A 14,030-nucleotide genomic window follows, 5' to 3' on the forward strand; every position below is an offset into this window, starting at 1 on the left:
ATTTACAACCGCAATAGCCTCTGTGGATGCCGACATGCTTGCCGGTACCTGGCGTGAAATTGAATATCGACTTGATATTCTCCGTGCGACGAAGGGGGCCCACGTGGAAGTTCATTGTCAAGGATCATGAAACGTTTAGAGTCTATCTAACCATTTATGTTATTCATTTTAATCAATCTTTATTATTTTATGAGTTATTAAACATCAAAATGGGTCCGGGACTTTATAAACACCATGTATTATAAAAATACTAAGTATATAATAATACGTTTATAATGCTACGACACTGAAGATAAGAATACTTACATCGGACGTAGTAATAGAGACGCTATTCTTCGAGCATCTAGCATTGTATGGAACGGAAGATAATGAGATGCCAGATGAGTCTGCTGGACTCGCAACAGGCACTCCTCCGGCTCGCCAAGTATATACTATTCTTGCAAGTTGTTGCTTGAATAGTTTTGTAGTTAGTGTATAAAGAACAGGATTCAAAGCTGAATTAATAGGCAGCATGAAAACTGCCACCCATGCGTACAGCTCAGAATATATTTTTACTCCTGAAAATGCAAATGATATTAGTAAGAACAATAAAAAATATTAAATTAGCTATTATGCTTTTAAATATTTTTCCAGGTTAAAAATCTGAACTTATTTGTGAAAGTGAAGGTTCAAGTGGTTATCCATGACTATAATTTTTGAATATTTAAATTTTATTATATTACTTATCAGATGCATAATTAAAAGTTATTTTGTTATTATATATATATTTCGAAACACAGAGAAGAATAAAATTCTCTAAATATAAATTCAGGAAACTGGAGAGGTCATGACTGTATACCTTGAAGTTATTTATTTATATAAATACAGATATTATATAGTTACAGGAAAGCGTTGTTCCGCACATTGGAAATATTGAAGTTTCTTTGGAGTTGCTGCAATCAATTCAGTATTTTGTAATTTTTTTTAAATTTCAAACCAAATTCACCCCACTTTCAAAATGTAACAGAATGTCATTGCCATGAAAGTTTTTCTTTTCCCAAGCGGTTTTTCTAAAATGCAAAGCTTCCAAAAATTGTGTAAAATTGAAGGATAGAAATATTTTATTTTAGTTTCAAATGCTTTTACATTGGTTTCACTGAGGCTAGATTTACCTATTTTGACTTTTCCTTGCCATCTGAGATAGAGGAATTACACTTTCAAATAAATGGCCATTTACCACCCATTCCTCCTTGAATAAAACAAATTACCTGTACTGGAAATTCTAAGACTGAAATTCAAAAGCTGTTTTTTAAGTATGAGTACTGAAGTCTTTTTGAAAGATAATTATCTTTCCTTTGAGATTATCACAATTTTTAACAACAGAAAAAGTTCATTTAAAGATCTGTAACATCTTCATTCACTGTCATTTGTTTTAGCTATCATCATTTGTTCATCATGTGTAAAATAAATATGAGCATAACTTACTTAAAACATCATCCACGATGTCATCCCTTCTAATATGCATGGACGAGGGTCACAAACATGGGTGACCCTATCTGATCATATAACTACTCGTAGTTTGTCAATTTACTGCAATAATGCTGCAATTTATCGTGATAACAAAATGAATTTTATCCTTATGTTTTTAATCGAATTCCCGTCTCAATACAACTAGAAAAATAGTATTATATTTTGAAACAAGAATGTATTATAATGTTTAGGAAAAAGTGACTGTAGCTTTACAATAGATACCGCTTCATGCGGTAATGTTATTATTTGGATATTGTTACTGAATTAACGAATTCCAGTCCACCTGTATACGAAAACATGATCAATACATCGCTTGTTGTGATGAGCAATTTGATTACTATGGCCAAAATATTATAGAATAATTTCATTTAACTCAAATAGAATCACCAATTAAAAATAAAGCTGCCAAATAAGGTCAAAAGAGACTAACAAAATTACCAAATGACAGAGAAATATCGCCACGTAAGGCATAAAGTCTGCAATCAGTTTGGTTCCGATTTAAAAATTTGGCAAAAAAACTAGCCTTTTACCTAGTTTTAAATGGTATATTGAACAGTTCTATCGAATTTAATCAGATACAGATCTTTCTCCAGGAGAAACTGATTTCCCTGAAAACATTTATCTTAATCTAAGTTTGCTTTTTGCTCTGTTTTAAAGTCTGCATCACCATGATCTTTTCCAATGAGGGATGCTATCAAGTTGTAAAATGAAGAGTAATCAATTGAATAATTTTAGAAACATTATAAACAGTTTACAGATCATCTTTTGCAGCAAGGATATTATGAACAGTTTATAAACTTTTGCAGTTTTCTAATTTAAGTGTTGTGAAAGTACCAGTAATTAAAACACATGATTTTAGTTATATTTATATCAACTTAGTTAAATTCCACTGCTATTTGAAAGAATATTTTTTCTCATCGTTTATTGCAATCCAAATAGCCACGGACTAACTTGGCCGCATTAAGCAGTACTGTATTTCTATAAATACTGATGTAGAATACTACAAAACAATTACAATGTTATGGAAGCTGAAAGATTTCAGAGCAAAAACTGTACTTTTTATATGGCTCCCAAACGGAAAATTTTCAGTTAATAAAACGTTCATTATATTTTCATTAGTTAAAATACTTGGCTTATTTATAGTTCGATAAAACATGCTAAAGCTGTCTGCCTAAATTGTTACGGAAGCTTTTATGGAGGATGTTTTTAAGAGAAACTAATGCATATTCAAGTCACACATAGGAAAATACACACTCACACACACACACACACAAAAAAAAAAAAAGCATTAAACATACGTTTGAAGGGATCGGATCCCGGAGTAAGAAGAGTTCAGCGAACTGATTAGTTAATACAAATATATTCAAAACCCTTTAAGTGCAAGAATGTTAAGATATGCTCTGGAAACATTTTACATCAAAAAGTATTTTGGTGAGGTTATTAAATCAACAAGTATTTTTGGTATCAACAAGTATCGCCAGTATCAACAAGTATTTTTGGTGAGTTATTAAATACAGCCAAAAATTTCATAATGAATTATGTTTCAGCAAAGGGAATTGTTAATTATCAAGATGATTATTTAATCTTATAAATAATGACTTTTAAACTTAATTTACTTTAAACTTTAATTGACTTATAAATAATGACTATTTTCAGTTTATTAAATAAACTGAAGTCTTTAATCATGTCGACAAAAGGCATAGATAAATGTGAACAGAGTCAGTATTCTTCATTCTTGAAACTTTCTACGAGTTTTTTCTAGTAGAACAAAGTGCTGTTAAATTTTTAAGCAATGAAAGCATAGTGAATTGTATATTAGCTATAAATTTGCCTGTTTGGGCATTACATATTCAATTATAAGTCTCTTCCCTCTGACAGTATTAAAATACTTTCGCAAATTTCTATCCGTTAGAGAGTAAATCTTGTCATTATATGTATATATCAATGATGTTTAATAAAATAACTCTAGCAGTCACCTTTGTCGGATATGCATTTTAACAATAATTATTTTTCCATAATAAACTATTTTGTTTTTAATGTGAACCAACATTTTGTTCGTATAAAAAAGTGTAAATGTTGCAGTATTTTCTTAAAATAAACTGTCAAAAGAAATTTTCTGACATTTTTTTGATCCACTGCTTTTTAAAACGTCAGAGAAAGGTTTAATAGATTCGAAGACAATCCAACAGAAACAAGTCTAAAACTCTGGAAAGCTAAAAGTGGGATAAAATACTATTCCAAGCTCGACGCTTTTAAATCCTAAACTTTGTTACTCATTAACAAAAAAACTTCTTAACCCTCCAACGTTCACTACTGTTATGAAATTGTTATGTATTATTTTTGTTGTGAAAATTATTATGTATTATTTTACTGTGAATAGGGAAGTCTTAGTGATTATATTATTTTACTGTGATTATAATGTAACATTATAATGTTCGTATTAAGAATTTATGTTTAATATATAGTTTGTTTAAACTTTTCGTTCGTTTACGGCAAAGCTCTTTTAAGTTAGCATAAAAGTTGATATAGCTAAAAGGGCGCGGGTGTACTTCCATTCGCACGGAGCGGTCAAATTTGCGGCCAGCTGCTTTTTCGTCTCCTGGGGGGGGTTGAACGAGGGAAATAGTTGTAAAAGGGGCGTTATTTGACAGAGTTATGAGTTGAAAATATTCTTTTTGGTTTGCGCGCGAAAGGGTATGTCATCTGGAAGAGAGTTTTGAATTTTTTCGAATTCTGGAGGCTTCCTCTGTTCTAGTTGGCTAGAGGAAGTTCAAGTTTTGGTTTAAGATTGGTTATTTTTAATTTTATTATTGTTTGAGTCAATGGTGAAATTGGAGACGTTACATTTTGAGCGTCAACCGAGGTTTCTTAACTTGTTGCACGAGAGGCAGAAGCAGATTTTTGACTGATTTTGTTTAGCAGATTTTTCAGTCTTAGCGGGTTTGCTTCTTTGACGGCGGCCGCCGTCAGTGATGAGCAGTTCCCGTGGTTTGCTTGCTGCGGACTGAACGGTGTGCGATAGCGGAGATTTTTTTTGTGAGATTTGGGCCCAGTTTTGATCTACTTTTGATAGTTTAGCTCGGCGACCCCTTGGGGGCGACCGCGGTTAAAAGTATTTATCTCCGAGATTCGGTGGGAACCTGTCCGAGCTCGTGCGAGCTCCCTTCGTGAAAGAGTCGGCGAAGTTGGCTCATGATTTGGGGGTAGGTCCCGCTTTTCCCTGTAAAGCTGCATGTTGGACTTGATTTCATCACATTATCATTCCGAATTGCTCGCGCTGAAGATTCAGATTGTCATCTCCACTTGTCTATTTGCCTGCATGTAATCATATTCCTAAGGACGATCTTCGAGTTTCTTGAAGGCGTTGCTTCACCCGTTTAGATGCCGTTGAAGAAAGGGAAGAACAAGTATTTCTCCTACAGTTTACCTAATTAAGTCTCGACGAGCGATCGTTTCGAGGACCATTATATGTGGACGGGGAAAAGGGTGAGATTCGTTTAAGGACCCTTGGTTGCGAAATCTGTGAGTTTTTTTAATTTTCATTTTTGCTTTTCTTTTAATAATTAATCTTTAGGATTCTTAAATTTACAATACAAGATATCATTTTCAATAGAAAAAATTTATGAAAGAGGTTTTGGAATTTTATTTTTTAGTGATTCCTATTTTATGTTTTTACAGTAAGAATCTAGAGCTTGCTGTTCTTTAATTGGTGTGTATAAGATCAGGTGTAGTAGATGTTTATATATGTTCAGCTATATTTACGGATCTGGATAAATAATCGGCAGTCAAATTCAATTTTGCCGGTTTATAAATAATTTTATAATCATACTGAGACAACCCCATTATCCACCTGGAAATCCTAGATGTTGGATCTTTTAGTTTTAGTACATGTGAAAGTGAAGCCTGATCCTAATAAACAGTAAAATGTTTGCCTAAGAAATATTGTCTAAAATGGACAGTCACCCAAACTATAGCTAAATCTTCCTTCTCAACTGTGCTATAATTAATTTTTGGACCTTTTAGCTTTCTACTAGCAAAACAAATAGAGTGTAAAAATCCCTTTTCATCTTCTTGACCAAAATGGCTCCTAGAGCAAAATTTGAGGCATCTGTACACAAAGCAAAAGTCAGATAAAGCCAAACATATCTACCTGCAATAGCCAAGATCTTGATAACGATGATGGGGACCCAGCATAAAAGATCCGTTGCTACAATGAAAGCGAAACGTTTGGCAATTGTTCTGTCTTGCTGTTGTTGTGAAGATCTTAACCCAAGCTTTGATCTACTTATTGTTATAAACATCGTAACATAAGCATAGGATATGAATATAAATGCGACAGAGTTCAAACCGCAGAACACTATCAATGAGTACTCCCATCCGCGAGAAAAAGGATCATGTATTTGCAGTGGCAGACAGACGCCATTATTGCCATAGAATTCATCTCCAAAGTAGCCGAGATTCAGGGCGGGCAGAATGGCGATTGTGACAGCGGCTGTCCAGCTTGCTGCGACACAGGATCCGGCGAAGAGTAGAGTTCGACGTCTTAGCATGAGAGGATAAACAATTGACAGGTACCTGAAAAGAAACACTGCACGTTTAAAATATTTTAGTTAGACATTCGCTCCAACATGAAATCTATTTAAAACTCTAGGAGTAGTCAATACGAACATAAAGCTATATTAAACAAACTGGATGCAAACAAAATTCATTTCTAGGTCAAAAGTAAAAAGTTGAATTATAATTAACTCTTTAAATCAATCAAATTCAATTGCCTCCATTAGAATAATCTTTTCATGACGAAAATAAATTTGCGTTTTCTGTCTTTAACATAAACATCAAAACTCCGAGATTGTTGACTATGAAATAAGCATATACCTAACCACAGAGTTTTATGAGTATAGCTCATGGCATTTTTGAAAGATAATTGTAGTTATGTTCTGTTATCTTCAGATAGAAGTTTCTCAAAATGATTATTTTCGTTCGACTTTAGAGAGAACAAAAGAAAATAATATTCCTAAATGATTCTGAGTACTTTATAAATACGTATATTGCACAGTACGAATTTTATATTACGCAGTATAAATTTTATGTGCAACTTACAAATCTGAACTTTTGTGAAAATTTTTAAATTAATCGTTAATGATACTGAAATAACATTTACAATCACTGTAAAATTTAGAGAAAATATTTAGAGAAATTAATGATAGTTTTTTTAAACGGTAATTTCTCAGCAAATTTAGCCTGCAATTTTGCAGTATCAGTGTATGCGGCTTTACATGAACTACGGCCAGCACAAGCTGAATTCAAAATCTTGCAAATAGGAAAAAAAAATTGAACAGTCAAATTAGGCGTTTTTAAATGTTAATATTATGTGCATTTTGCTGTAAAATATATAGTAAATGAGAATCATTAAAAATCTGTATAATCCTTTTTTTGCACAATATGTAGACGCCTGCTAAATTATCAAATCCAGCAAGCTGAGGTCATGGACCTGATAAGAAATAGACTAACCCAAAAGGGTTTTCTCCCTCGTCTGAGGCGTTGCTGGCTGTCACCTTGATCACATCCGGAGGAGAAAGGACGACTTGCAGAAATTTAACAGTGGTTGCCTATTGCAGCATGTATAATTGTCAAGAAAAAAGCTGGCTGTAGGGCCTCATTTCACAAATTAGAATTTCTCCATATTTTTATTTTTGAAATTGAGACTGATTTTTAAAAATTTAGCATATTTATCAAGCATAATTAGCGTTCCAAATAATTATAGAGCTATTGCATGCTTTCAGCGCTGGATATTTTTTTAGCTTTTCCTGTTGCTGTAAGGAAATTCGTAACTACTTTTTTTAGAAAATAATATTTTAAATCTGAACTAATAGAATATTTCAAACAAGCAATTTTTATGCTTTTTATTGGTGTAAATAAGTAAAAAATACTAAAATATTTAAAAACGAATTTTTGAAAGTTTTGTTTAAAATTCTAAATTGTGCTGCTTTTTTAAAATCTTAGATATTACAGCACAATTTCTATAAAGGAATTTTATTTCAATTATATTTCATAATACATCGTAGTGATAAACACTTCTTGACTCCTTAATTTTTATACATTTAATTCTAATATTAAAATTATATTTAACCGTAATAATTAATTTTGCTTGCATTTTACAGTGATTATTTTTTAAATTTATTTTTAGTTCTGCATAAGATTTTTTTTTTTTTTTTTTTTTTTTTTTGTATTTACGGTTAATTTAATTTATTAGCTCGAAGCGCACTTTGCGCTGTTTCGCTATAAATGTCCGTGTGTCCTTGCAAATTTTTGTTACCAAATATTATCGCCCTGTATTATATTTAAAGACATTAAGTAATGAAGAATCTGCATGAATACATGTATGTTTCACGCACTGTGACAAAAACGACGGTACCTAGAGCCATCAAATTTTGAATAATGTAATCCTCCATCCGAACATGGGCATCTGGACGGCCGAATTTCGAATTTGTTTTGTTATCTACTTCATATTTTGTAAAACTTGAACGGATTTTTGATTAAGAAATTCAACGATTTTAAAGCGAGCAATGGCAACACTGTACGGAAAATAACATTTCTATCTCCAATGCGGAAATTCTAAAGATATGCTGTTTTCAAATGTTACGGGCGATGTTTCAAATGTGGTTTACGGGCGAAGAACATGATATTCAATAAATATAGGCAACAAACAAAACGTTAAAAAAAAGGTTCCTTTTGGGCGTAATATAAAATCTGAGTGCTGCTATGCCTGAGTGCTTGGGGTTTTACCGTTTTTACCGATATCTAGATTTTATCTTTTTTTTCTCCTTCATTACACTCAGAAAATTTTATGCTCCGAATTTTATAAATTACTAAAATAAATAATCCACTTTAATGTTAATAATTTAATGATGATATAATCAAATAAATAATCGTTTTGTAATGTTATTATAGTTTTGAAAATCACTGCCTGAAAATGTTCATTAAATTAAGAAAAATAATTATCAGATCTTGTTTAATTTTACCTTAATTATTTCAAAGCATCACTTATTACTATCAAACTTATTTAATTTTACTTTATTTTTACGCAAAATTAAGGTTATAAATTTTCTGTTTAGATTTTTTAGCGTTTTATCAAAGTAAAGGTGTTTGTACAAGAATTACGCGTGAAAAATATGCGCGAAATGCAGTAAAAAGTGCTTTAATGAGATGTATTAAATCCTATTTGAAAAAAACTGTGACTTTCATAATCTCATTACTATACAACGTATCACATTTAATAATTCAAAACAGTTGTGTGATACAAACGCCATAGGTTTCAGTGTTAAAGTAAACCAGATCGTCCCTACTCTTTCTTGCGGACATGTCGGTGACGCGCGCTCCGCCCACTGGGTTAGTCTATCTTCTTATAAGGTCTATGGCTGAGGTCACAGCTTATCCATGGACCTTATGAGAGATAGACTAACCCAGTGGACGGGTCGCGCGTCACCGACATGTCGGCAAGAAAGAGTAGGGACGATCTGGTTTACTTTAACAGTGAAACCTATGGCGTTTGTATCACATAAATCTTTTTAATTATTAAATGTTTTCACGTGTAATTCTTGTACAAACATCTTTGATTTGGTAAAACGGTAAAAACTCTAGGCACAAAATTTATGAACTTAATTTTGCGTACAAATAACATAAAATTAAATAAGATTGATAGTACGTGATGCTTTTAAATAAATAAGGTAAAATTAAGCAAGATTTGATATTTTTTTTTAATTTAATGACCATTATCAGGCAGTGATTTTCAAAACTATAATAACAATAAAAACAATAATTTATTTGATTATATCATCATTAACTTATTAACGTTAAAGTGGGATATTTATTTTAGTAATTTATAAAATTCGGAGCATAAAATATTCTGAGTGTAATGAAGGGGAAAAAAAAAGGTAAAATAAAATCTAGCAGCACACAGATTTTATATTACGCCCAAAAGGAACCTTTTTTTAACGTTTTGTGTGTTACCTATATTTACTGAATATCATGTTCTTCGCCCGTAAACCACATACATTTGACAAAGCATATCTTTAGAATTTCCGCACTGGAGATAAAACTGTTATTTTCCGTACATTGCTGTCTCTGAACTCGTTGAGTTTGTTAATAAAAAAATTCATTAAAGTTTTACAAACTATGAAATAGATTAAAAGAAATTCGAAATTCAGCCGTCCAGATGACCATGTTCGGGTGGAGGATTACGTTATTCAAAATTTGATAACAAAACTTTCAAAAATTCGTTTTTAAATATTTTAGTATTTTTTACTTATTTACACCAATAAAAAGCGTAACAATTGCAAGAGAAAATTGCTTGTTTGAAATTTTCTATTAGTTTAGATTTAAAATGTTATTTTTCAAAAGAAGTAGTTACAAATGTCCTTACAGCATAGGAAAAGCTAAAAAAAATATCCAGTTCTGAAAGCATGCAATAGCTTTATAATTATTTGGAACTTTAATTATGCTTGATAAATATGCTAAATTTTTAAAAATCAATTTCAATTTCAAAAATAAAAATATGTAGAAATTCTAATTTGTGAAATGAGGCGCTTTAAGCAGCTTTTTCTTGACAATTATACATGCTGCAATAGGCAACCTCTGTTAAATTTCTGCAAGTCGTCCCTACTCCTCCGGATGTGATCAAGGTGACAGCCAGCAACGCCTCAGACGAGGGAGAAAACCCGTTTGGGTTAGTCTATTTCTTATAAGGTCCATGAGCTTATCACAGCATGGATCAATCGAAACAACACGCAGATATCTTCCAGACGAGGAAAAGAACGAAAGCGAACAGACGGCTTGCTTATCCTCTAGGATTTTGTAGAAAACAGACGGTTTCCTTCGATGCTAAGTTCCTTGTAGCCAAGCTGATGACATTAGATATAGTAGTTAACCATGGATGGATGAGAATAGACGTATTCTCTCAAGGCTATGTGCCTGTAGAACTATGTGCCTGTTGAACTGTTAGAGACTGATAATGCGTGAGATATGTTCATCATTACATGAATCCTGTTTGGACTGATGTTGTAGGGTTACGAACTTTCATATTCATTTTCACCTTAATTCATTTTTTCATTTATTTTATTTCATATTAGTAAAATAAAGTAGTTTAGTCATAGTTAATCCGAGTTCGTATTGAGGGTAATCTTAAAATGTGAACATCTGAAATCTATATTATTTCAAAGAAATAAATTGAATTTAAATACAAATTTAATTAATTCTTTGCGCCATGGCTGCAAGGAATGAAATTTAAATTTTATTATTTAAATATTTGCACATTTTTTTCTTAAAAATTTTAAAATTATTTATTAATTATTTTTTATTTTTAAATTTTTAAAATATTTCTTTATTTTTATTTTTTATTTTTTAAAAATTTTTTAAAAATTATTTTAACTTTAAATTTGCTTTTTTACGTATTTACATGTTTGTTAAAATTCAAATCTATATTACATATTTACTTTTAATATACGAAATGGAATGCTACCTGTCAGCTGTAATAATACTCATAATAAAAATAGAAGCTTCGCTGCTGATGGTGCTCAGCATTCCTGCCAAAGTACACTGCCAGCTATGCCTCCAAGTGACGTCATGACGAATATATTCTCCACGGAAAGCTACATCGTGACCAGCGATGAGGAACAAGTAGAGACACATTAAAAAGTCTGCCACAGACAGATTCTGAAAGATAATTTCATCACATTAGATGATTCTAAATTAACCAACTAAAGCCAGATGAAATAGCTAAAAACATCCTGTATATTTAAGACCTTTCTGTGATCAGTATATTCATAAGAAGGACCATCAGCGGCTGAGCGATAAAGTCTTTGACCACTGGTTGTTTGGTTCAAATCCCGCGAACGGGCAGGATGCATGGTCGCGTTCGTGGTTTTCCCAATGTGTAATGTGTTAATAAGAGCCAGTTTCGCTTAGAAAGTCCTCCATTAAGGCATTCCTCCCTTCCGTGTAGTGCCTTAAGGCGGAATACATATATAATAATAATAATTGTGCTCAAGTTTTAAATAAGAAATATGGTTTCTAATAAGAAAGTAAGAAAAATAAATTTACCCGGAAATTGTTTAATTTTAAAAACAGGAAAGCTGTGTATCTAAAGCTCTTTATTGTGAGTGTCATCAATTTTGAATTTGACTTCTAAATGCCTAATTTCATGCAACTTGAAATTAATGAATAAACAAACTTAATTTCGTGCAACATGAAATTAATGAAAAATGCTAAGATGATTCCAGTGTTAAAAATGACGATTTATGTCGGTTTATAAAATACTTTAACTTTATACAGATGAAATGCTGGTGGACGTAAGTTCATATTTTTCACTACCAAAATTTATTACAAGGGCTGATATCTTTTTGCAAAAGATAACAAATAAGACATTAAAAGGCCTGTTATTTTTATTTTTCTCGTAACAAAAGCAATAAGTGTAGTAAAAGTTTAACAGCTTGAATCGTCTAATAGAAAAAGAAAAGCTTTTGTATGTATATATTTTACAATCATTATGTAAAATATCGGATATCAAGATATCATCATATTTTTTATTTCTAAATTTAGTTCGAGTTTAAAGCACCATTAAAACTATGCTTTAATTTAAAAATTAGCTATTCTGTTAAAGGAAATTCTGTCCTAAAATCGTAAACATCCATTGAATATTTTCGAACTTTAAGAGGATTTGAGAGCATTACGGGCTTTAAATCTGGACACACAAAACGAAAATATTTCTGTCTCGTAGAGGAAAAACAACTTTATACAGTGGTATAAATATTAAATACTATGAAGTAGCTATTATAATCTACATATGTATAGCCTGATAGAGGAGTTGAAATATTAAAATACTGAAATAAAATACAGTTATTGGAAAAATAATATGTTTTTCAATGCTAGTAAATGATGATCCATTTCCAGAACTCAAATTCCCGACATGATTAACAAAAGCATTGAAACAAAAAATAAATTGACAATATTCAGTTACTATATAGACTGCATTTTAGGTGTCAAAGTTTCAATACTTGAAAGATTTTATTCCTTCAGAATTAATTTCTTAAAAACATTTTGACGGAAAAATTACGTATCTTATTCTCAAAATATTTTAAAGATATATTTTTTGTTGATCATGATATACATGTGGAACTTCTAAACCAGAAATATGATTTAAGAAAAAAAAAAAAAAAAAAAAAAAAGAAACACTAGTACTAACTTAATAATTATTGATATTGTACGTTCCGTTGTTAAAAATAGTGGACTGTAAATTGACTTGATATTACTTCAGTATAGAACCCAAAAAACCTCAGACTCATAACGTTGACCGAAACTTCTTTATTGACTTTCAAAGAGTAAGTTAGTTGAGGAACGGCGAAGACCACACTGCCAACTCCGAACTCAGTAGCGGCTTACCAACACATACTCAGAAAAACCTCTGCTTAGTTGAAACTCCAGTAATTCACAGCAACTTCAAAGCTCTAAACGCGAGCTTTAAAAACCTAACAAATTTGCGTCTGCGCCGCTCCTCGGTACAAAGAATAAAATACAATTTGCATAACATCGAACATACCCCCAGCCTTGAAGTTCCAAGGGGGTTCAAACAATAAATTTAAACTGTTGAACTGCATAAACCTGAAAAATAAAAATTAAAGTCTCTAAATCAGGAATTAAATGGTAAAGCGCATAGCTTTGCTATAGGTCGTTTTATTTCACCATTAAACGTGCGTAAACTCACCACTCGAACTTTCTCATCCAGACCAGGATACACTTTAATAATTCTACCTAATTTCCAACGTAGCGAAGGTAGATTTTCGTTCTTAATAAGAACCATATCACCAATCTTCAGGTCTTGTTGTACCTTGCACCACTTGGGTCTCTGCTGCAATCTAGATAAATACTCACTGTTCCAACGATTCCAGAAATGTTGAAATAACCTTTGCACGTTCCTCCAACGGTCACTGCAGCTCATGGTTTCTTGAATTTGGTTAGATTCTGGAATAGCGCTTAAAGCCGCTCCGGTTAAAACGTGTCCTGGTGTTATCGCCTCCAAGTCGCTACAATCACTTGAAGCTGGTACCAAAGGCCTAGAATTAAGACAGGACTCAATTTGGGTTATTAATGTCAAAAATTCCTCGTATGTTAAAATAAGTGTTCCTAAACATCTTTTTAAGTGATGATTCATAGACTTGATAACCGCTTCCCAAAGCCCTCCAAAATGAGGGGCAGAGGGAGGATTAAATAATCATTTAATATTTTCTGAAGAAATATAACCCTGTAGCTGTTCATCACGTTGAACAATAGAAAAGGCTTTCCTTAATTCTTTATTAGCTCCTATAAAATTCGTTGCACAACCACTATGAATTTCACACGGTTTGCCTCTACGAGCTATAAACCGCTTAAGTGTCGCGAGGAATGATTTTGTTGAAAGATCTCCAACTAATTCTAAGTGTATTGCTCTTGTAGTAAAACAAATAAATAGACATACGTAACACTTAAAG

The 14,030-nt window shown here is 31.9% G+C and overlaps 1 protein-coding gene across 1 annotated transcript in view; it reads right to left on the bottom strand.

Moving 5' to 3' along the window:
- Window positions 1-14,030, bottom strand: part of LOC118199463 (uncharacterized) — an 86,153-nt gene that overhangs the window by 25,363 nt on the left and 46,760 nt on the right. Inside the window, exons 8-10 of the mRNA XM_085823104.1 lie at window positions 11,027-11,220; window positions 5,660-6,084; window positions 307-557 (exon numbers count right to left, since the gene is read on the bottom strand). Of these exons, the coding sequence (XP_085679230.1) occupies window positions 307-557; window positions 5,660-6,084; window positions 11,027-11,220 (870 nt within the window). The remainder of the gene's footprint in view (window positions 1-306; window positions 558-5,659; window positions 6,085-11,026; window positions 11,221-14,030) is intronic.

The sequence above is a fragment of the Stegodyphus dumicola genome, chromosome 9, assembly GCF_044657685.1.
Source record: "Stegodyphus dumicola isolate Sdum_Otavi_A_Nest chromosome 9, ASM4465768v1".
Classification (NCBI taxonomy): domain Eukaryota; kingdom Metazoa; phylum Arthropoda; class Arachnida; order Araneae; family Eresidae; genus Stegodyphus; species Stegodyphus dumicola.